At 42.3% G+C, this 8,339-nt stretch overlaps 1 protein-coding gene across 1 annotated transcript; it reads left to right on the top strand.

Moving 5' to 3' along the window:
• Positions 1-359: 359 nt before the first annotated feature.
• Positions 360-7,988, top strand: ANKRD40 (ankyrin repeat domain 40). The gene is made up of 5 exons (XM_059828157.1): positions 360-511; positions 3,563-3,711; positions 4,767-5,240; positions 6,113-6,294; positions 7,579-7,988. Exons 1-5 carry the CDS (start codon positions 378-380, stop codon positions 7,717-7,719), a joined length of 1,080 nt encoding a protein of 359 aa, XP_059684140.1. The 5' UTR covers positions 360-377; the 3' UTR covers positions 7,720-7,988.
• Positions 7,989-8,339: the final 351 nt, after the last annotated feature.

The raw sequence follows: 8,339 nt of genomic DNA, 5'->3' as shown, positions 1-8,339 counted from the left end.
GACAACTGCGTGATCCCACCCGCAAGAACGAGTGACAGGGCGGGAGACACCGTGTATTATGCAATTATACGTCTATCAAATAATAAGCAGCGCCTCCCGCAGTGCCACGTACCCGCGTGCGGCCGGTACGCCGCCCGGGCAGGGCAGCCCCGGCCCGCCCGCACGGCTGTGAGCCGGAACCCGATGCCCGGGCCGGGGTTGCCACCGGTAATAGAGTCCCCCGGCGGAGCGCGGCCCGGACCCCTGCGGGGGTAACACCGGGTGCCGCTGGAACCGGCGGGAGCCGCGCTGTGCCCGCCGGTCGTTCTCCGGGGCTGGCCGGCGTGGGGGAGATGAGAGCTCGCCCCGGCCTGGAGGCGGTCGGGGGCTGCGGCGAGATGGCGGCTGCGGCCGCCGAGCGGGAGCGGCAGGAGCGGCTGCGGGAGGCGGCGGCGCTGGGGGACGCGGAGGAGGTTCAGAGGCTGGTGGAGTTGGGGGTCAGCCTCAACTCCCAGAACGAAGTCAACGGCTGGTAAGGCTCCCCCCCCGGGCGAGCCGGGGCCGCCGGCCCCGCTGCCGTGACAGGGATGGCTGCCCAGGTTTTCCGCAGCGGAGGCTGCCGTGGGGTCACCCTTTCAGGCGAGACACAAAGCAGTCCGCATTTAGAATGAAATCAAAGGGTCGGTCCGCTGCCAGATACTCCTCCATGTAGCTGCCTCTTCCGAAGAGGAAAAAAGGGTGATGCGGCTGATAACCGCTGTTAGACACAGGCGTCCCCATCCCCGCTCCTGCTTGGATCCCGTGGTGGTTGCTGCTTCTCCAGGTCACTCTGTTGTTACTTTATATTGCCTTTTTTTTTGGCAGGGCACGCTGGCAGCAGGGGCAGTCAAAACGCAAACCTCAGCGTGCCAGCACATGTTCATGTCTAACCAGCAATATTTTTTATTAACGCCTAAATCAGGTTCAAAGATGACTTTCCCTTTCAAGCAGGGAACGTGCAGGCTGCTTCAGCCATCTATAGAAACGCTTTGGTTTTGACATCTCATTCAGATACCACCTGACAACACTAAAACTGAGACTTCCCTGTAATAGACACTTGTGCAAGTGGGACTCTGTACGTGAACACACACACACACACAAAAATGTTATTTGAAGCAGGATTTACAGGGAATGCGCAGGCATTTTTGGAGACTGTTTTCCTCAAGTTCAATTCAGCCTGTGTTTACTGGGCTGTATTGTGCTTGAAGTTGTCATTAGAAATAGGAAGAATAAAATTAGGAAAGGAGCTAGACTTTTAAAGATGAAAGTTCGATCAGCAATTTTGAGAAGTGTGGGACACTTGCAACTTGAGGTTCAAATTGTGGTGATAAAAATTAGACTTGTGAAAACTTAAGATAACTGATTCATAAGGTGTTGAATTATCTTAGTAAGATAAACAGCTGCTTGTCATCAAAATGAGTTTGTATTTGAAACTGGCACTGATGAAGAAATCTGTCATAAAATATAATTAAAAAAATAATGACCAGGTCATTTTTAACTATGGCAATAAATGCATCTTCACTGTAAGTTTGCTTGTAGAATTTAAATTTCTCCAGTGAGCTTCTCAGTCTGTCTGATGCTAAGAGGTGCAGAGTACTTAACATTTTGATTTGTGTCAGGTCTGAGGGTAGACGGTACCTCTCTGCGTGAGACCACGTGAAATGCTCAGGATGGATCCCACAATGAGGCCAATGCTATTGAGGCTTACAGACCTTCTCTACAAACTAAACCTGCAGATTTTGCTCTCAAAGCAAAGACAGCCACGCTGTCCGCAGTTTTTCCCCACCACTTTGGTCCAAACTAGTTTATGTTATATTTTGGCAATGCACAACTTCTGAATTCATGCAGGCTATTCACACTTGTTTCACAAGGAGATATTTGTGAAAAGTCCAGAAAACACTGCACAGAAAAACTAAACAAACTTGGTCTGAGTTTCATGGAGCTTGTCTCAGATTCTGTGCAATCTTTGGTGTTAGAAATTCAGGAATACTCTGCTAATGAAATTCTTTTATCCCATTTAAAAATGGCACTTTCTAGCTGAAATGCACAGCCCAACCTTGGAGAGAGAATACAGGATTTTTCAATATTGCTAGCAATATCACCTCAGAAACACAGATTTTACAGCACCCTTCCTAGGATAGTCTACAAAGAAAAATAATACGTATACATACACTTACATTCCTGTCTCTTCAGTTAGATCTTACTCTACATAACCTCTTGCTCTCGTGACCAGTCCCGTTACCTTTAATTCGGAGATACCTTCTGCCATCAAGATGCATTAATTTTAGTAAGAAGAAATTGTAGTATTGAGCCTTTTGTTTCTGGTTAGACAGGTTTATTAAGTCAAAATATATAGCAATGAAAAAGGTTTTGTAATTCATCTTGTCTTCTCTAGGTTTTACCTGATTTGTATCCCTCCAAAGATTAGACTATTTCTTTGCTCCCTTACATCCTTCTACACAAGAAAATTTAAAACAACAGAATTTTGTATAGAAAGTTGGGAGTTATTGGTCAACATACAACTTCGCAGTCTAATGACTGTCTTTGTTGGGTTTTTTAAAGTGGAAAAAGGTTTTTAGAGCTGGACTTTCAAATGAAACTTTTTTCCCTTACAAGTTCGTTAGTTATCTCTGCTTTATTTTATTTAATTCTTAAAAAAACCAAACAAACAAACTTGGAGAAGGGTTAAGTGTGTTCATTTTTCTAAAGAGTTTCCTTCAGCTGGAGCTAGAGAATTAAAAGCCAGAAGCTAGAGAAAGGTCAAACAACAGTAGAACCTGGGACAGGGAAGAACGGCAAGACTGTGCAGCGAGTTATAATGTGTGAGTCTACTAAGTCCCTAATACTAAGGACTAAATAAGCTCAGTAGCTTTTAGGATGTTTGTTTGCTATGTCTCTCTAGGTCAGCAACTGCAAATAATAATTTAAAAAAATAGAAAAGCCGTTAGTTTTGTGCCATAGTTACAGACTGTGGAAGACTAGGTGTCTGCAGATCAAAGCTTGGGAATTGCTGGTGCTGTGAATAGCAACTGGCCAAAGAACTGTGCTTACAAACTGTGCTTACAGTATTTTAAAACATAATTTACTTTCCAAAAAGTGCAAGTCATTGTGCTGACAGCATTAATTAAAGAGTGAAAATAGCATCCCAGGGAAGTATCCCTATTAGCTCACATACACACACACACAATTATTTTAAGTACAACTTATTCTTTCAAAGATTAAAATAGCCCACACAAGCCTTTGTATATTTATTTTTCCAGAAAAGTTAGTAGCCTAGTAAATGACACATTGAAAAGATCTTGAACTTTAAAAATACTCCTACAGTAACTTGGTATCAAGAATATGAGAGCAAGGGAAAACTACATCAGCAGGTGTCACTGCAGGCTCCAAAACCAGTGTGAGTTTCCAAGGAAGATTGCAATTAAAACATTTGTTCTATTAGACGTGCATTAGGTCTTGTTCTTCTCCTAGGCAGCAAGAACGAGTGGAAATTAATCTGCCGTAATTTAGGATTTCAAACAGCGTTAACATTTTCCATGTGCAGGACTTGTTTGCACTGGGCATGTAAACGGAACCACGCTCCGGTGGTGGCTTACCTGCTGCACGCCGGCGCTGACAAGGAGATCCTCACGAAGAAAGGAGAAAGGCCGGCCCAATTAACCTCCAAGAGAGAGATAAGGAAGATGTTGGGAGGTAAACCTATTGGCTACGCGATGCGCTCGTCAGAGACTGTAGTAAGAGGCTGTTTAAAGCGTGCGTGTTCCAATCTTTATTTTGCACGTGAAGACACTGTGTTTGGGTTTTAGTAATAACTATGACTTGATTTCTCAAGTGTTTACTTGGTAAGAAATCAAAGTTTAAGGAAAGAAGATTTGGCTATCCAGCTAGCCAAACTTTTTTCGAAACACTGAAAAATTAGAAAAACCGTATTTTGAAAAATGCCCCGATTAAACCAGTGACGGATAGATGCAGCTTCCTATTTTCAAAAGGGCAACAGGAGAAAATCTCTCAAATTTGTATGAAGCCCTTACATGAGCAACACCTAAATTTCCCGATGTTCTATGGAGCTTAGATGCTGTGTTGAACAAGTGGAAAATTAGCAGCCCAGAGAAATGGCTCATTAAAGGACACTGCTAAAGCATTTTTATCGTGTTTTGTAACTGCTGGAGTGGAGTAGGCTTTGCTGCTAGAGGTGATAAGTAATTTGAAATGTGGTCGATTAACAACCTCTTTCCTCCCCTTTGTATTCCCTTGTCTGTTTTTGTTTTCATTATTGTCTCCCAGCTGTTGAATTGGTAATGTTTCAGCTCTCCCAGTACTGCATGTTCTTTTCCCTTTATCCCCTGCCTTAATATCGAACAACATATTACCCTTTGTTTTTCATTGCCTTATACATTATGAAGACAATAGCATTATACCACCAGAGACCATGTTACAACGTGCTGGCTACGCATTAAAACAAAACAAGCCAAAACAAAAGTACTGCAGTGTTTAGACGGAAATAGCACCCCCAAAATTACTAGAATCAGACTCTGCTTTTGTGTTTCCTATATTGCAACACCTGAGCATGGTTCTATCTACTGTAGAAAAAAGGTGTGGTGCTTCTTGATTCATCTTTTATCCTGTGATGCTTTTAAAACTCCACTCCCTCCCCATAAAAAAAAAAAGAAACCCCACAGTGCAACAGCAGTACTTCTTTTTTTCCCCTCAAATCAGTCTTGGAGAATGTTGTTTTGTTTGTTTTACAGTGGAAGATGACGAACTCCCAGACTTACAGAAAGATTCAGATCTGCCCATCATCCCCAATTATCTGGCTAACCCACCTTTCCCTTACGTCTATAACACCATGAGTAACAGTATTCCAGATCCCCCTGTGAACGGGAGTATCTCACACGTAGAACCGCAAGGTACCAACTTGTCTTCCTTACCCGATGTGGAGACTTGCACTCGTGCACCGTTACAGCAGGGGAATGCTGCTCCTGAGGCAGCTGATAGCGGAGGCGTGCCGGCCCTGCCCAGAGAGCGTACTGCACCACCGCACTCCACACCCGTCCTTCAGAGAGGTCCAGTTTACCAGGGATCTGTGTCTTGGAGCAGAAGTCCCCCTTCGCCAGCTGGATCACATCAGTCCGGACCTCAGCAAGAGAACGGCTCCTGTATGGGGCCTGTGCCAGCATTTCAGCCGGTTTTCTTCACAGGAGCTTTTCCACTTAATATGCAAGGTAACAGTAAAAGTCTCTTCTCGCTTTGTCTTAGAACTTCTGTCACCTTGGACAGTGAAAGCAGACTAATCAGGGTTACACCTTTTCACAGCACTTCTAGAGATTTTCAGGTTCTCATGCTTAGGCATTCAGGAAATGTTTGAAGGGAATTAAGGAGGTAGATACCCTGTTTCTGCTGGAACTGTTACTAAAAAATTGATGAAAAAACATCTGCTATTTGTCTCAAACGCTATAAAAGCATACAGACACCAGGGTAATCTAATTCTGTAAACAGCATACTCCAAACTTCAAATAAAGAATGTGAGTATGCAGCCAGCGAGCTCAAGAGAGAACCTCACATGGCTCAGTCTGCAGAAGGACCTGAGTCTTGAGGTGAACTATTACATGACCTGACATTTCTGCAGATAAATTTTGCCTGTCCGAAGAGGGAAATCTGGAATTTCCGTTCAGAATTTCATTCTTGAAACAAAAGCTGTTCTGATGCCATGAATCAGCAAGGAGAAGTTAACTGATAACCAAAAGAATCAAAAAACAATAAAGGCAATCTTGGATTGCTCAGGAAATTGATAACCAGTATAATCTGCTTTTAAGTATAAATCCAGTAAATGAGTATTCATGCAAAGCTTCATACATGCATATACACACGCTGTATTAGCTTTATGATGATTTTTTCATATAGGTTGATGAAGGTTAGTCTAATGAAAATTGTGGTCGTACAAGTCCGGTTGTTGGCTTTCGGAGGGTTCTTGTCTTGTTACAAATGATACAAACAAGGTGAATAGAAAATGGAAATATTTGGAAGTTGGTATAGAGATATCTTTTCCAATTCCTTTATACATCTGCCTATTAATGTACCTTTTTATTTCTAACAGAACTGGTGCTTAAAGTTAGAATACAAAACCCTAATCTGAGAGAAAATGACTTCATTGAAATTGAACTGGACAGACAAGAACTGACCTACAAGGAACTGCTCCGAGTGAGTTGCCGCGAGCTGGGTGTTAACCCTGAGCACGTACAGAAGATCAGAAAATTACCAAATACAATGTTAAGAAAGGTAAGAGCTCTGAATTTTGAAGTGCAGTAACTTGTAAAAAAGATTTTTAGGTTACCATTAAAAAGGAATAATTTGTTGGTGACCTGCATAGGCCCATGTTGCAAACCAAAAAAAACCAAACCAAAACCCCCCCAAAACCTCACTTCAGTTTTCAGCACTCAGTAGTTGTTGGGGTTTGGTTTTAGTAAAAAGGTTCTCGAGTTTCTTGATCATTTCCTTTCATAACCATTTGGTGTTGAGCCCAATTAGTATCTGATTTCTCTACTACATTCTTAAATTCAGTGCAATACCACACCACTGTGACCTGTCATCAGCATTTAAAAGGCCTGCAGTACTCAGCTGAGTTTTGCTAGTTCAGTCAGGACTGTATGCAGTCCTTTGAAAAACCAGAAAGGTGTTTCAGAGTTATCCTGAGTGCAGGTCTCCGAATGTAACTGTCTTTTCACTTCAGTGACGCTTACCTGTGCAGCAAACAGAAAACGGACCTGCTGACCCATTTTACTGATTCACCGTTGACCTTCCTTTCGCTCTCAAGTCCCTCTAGAGCACTGTTGCTGTCAGCCGTGGAGCTAATCTGATTAGTACTAGATTAATAGCCTTCACTGTACGGCGTCTTCACTAAGTGACTTTTTGTTAGTTGAGAGGTAGAAAAAACCCCCAAGATATAAGCAATTCTGTCACTTGCCAACTTAGGTTGTTGTTGAAAGGACTGTTTTTATTTCCAGCTCTAATTACTTCAGGCTCTCTGGGTAGGACTGCAGGACACTTACTGTTCCTTGAGGTGATACAAAACTAACTGTATTTAATGCTGTTTAGCAGCAGAGCACTGCTGCGGAGGGGATCGGAGCTCGAGCCTGTACTGTGGGAGGGTGTCTTCCATGGTGTTGGTGGGCCACTCGAGCGGTGGCTGCATGCGGGACCTTCTTGGGTAGAGGCAAGAAGCCACTCATGAGCTTCTAAGAATTACCAAGGTGGGGGGGGGGGGGGGGAAGAGGAGTTGGGGGTGGCACGCAGTGGATCTTTACAAGTGTAATTCCACTAATCACTTGCACTCACCGTCACTGTTGCATTCCTTCTAAAAATAGACTGAAGTGAGTAGCTGAATAGGATCCCAGAATAAATGTAAGATGCAACAGAATGTCTGCTTTCCAGTTTACTGTAAATAATTGTCATGTTTACGGATAAATACATACCTTGTGTTAGTACCAGCCTATTTTTTTAACTTACCTCTGCAAAACTGAACAGACGGTTTATCACCTAACAGCTTCTTGTATTTATTTAAAGGACAAAGATGTTGCAAGGCTACAGGATTTCCAGGAACTGGAGCTTGTTCTAACAGTAAGCGACAAAAACTTACTTTTCAGAGTCCCAACACTTTCTGAACGGAGTGGTTATAACAAGAAGGCATCAGAACTGACGTATTAATTGTTTAAAGAATAAAAGATTTGTATCTGTCATTTTAAAATTACGTTTGAAATACAGTATCTATAAGGGCTAATGATGCGGAAAAAAATCTATTTTGTTAACCTGGAATAAACTAAAGATGTTATGCACAGTTACAGCCTCTAGTTAATCTAAGAGTAACAAGTCTGATATGAAAGTAGTTAATGCAAAGGAAGTATCAGTAGAACTATCTGTTAATGCAACACTTTTTTCCTTACAAAAATCTTGAAATACTGTAGAGTTAGCAGCTCTCAGGGAAAGGCTTACCTTAAACTGTTCTAATAATTTGTTTGCTATAAAATAGCAGAGGTACTGAAGCTAAAGAACCTGCCATGAAACCCATTTAATATTTGTACTGAGTCCATTACCATTAATGTTCACTTTTTAGATCATGTATTTTAAGTCGTATCTTATTTAGATGGAAAAAACCAGAAGGGTTTAAATCTGTGGAAGAAGCACAAAACTATGTCTAGTTTAAATACTATCAATCAAGTGACTTATTACCTGTGAGTTCTTAATCCCTGTTTACACTTTTCCCTATTTCTCAGGTTGAAAACAGAAAGTCATAAGTAATTATCCAAACCATAAATATGCTCTCAACC

Source organism: Gavia stellata, chromosome 22 (genome assembly GCF_030936135.1).
Source record: "Gavia stellata isolate bGavSte3 chromosome 22, bGavSte3.hap2, whole genome shotgun sequence".
NCBI classification, from domain to species: domain Eukaryota; kingdom Metazoa; phylum Chordata; class Aves; order Gaviiformes; family Gaviidae; genus Gavia; species Gavia stellata.
This window is presented reverse-complemented; position numbering and strand designations above follow the sequence as displayed.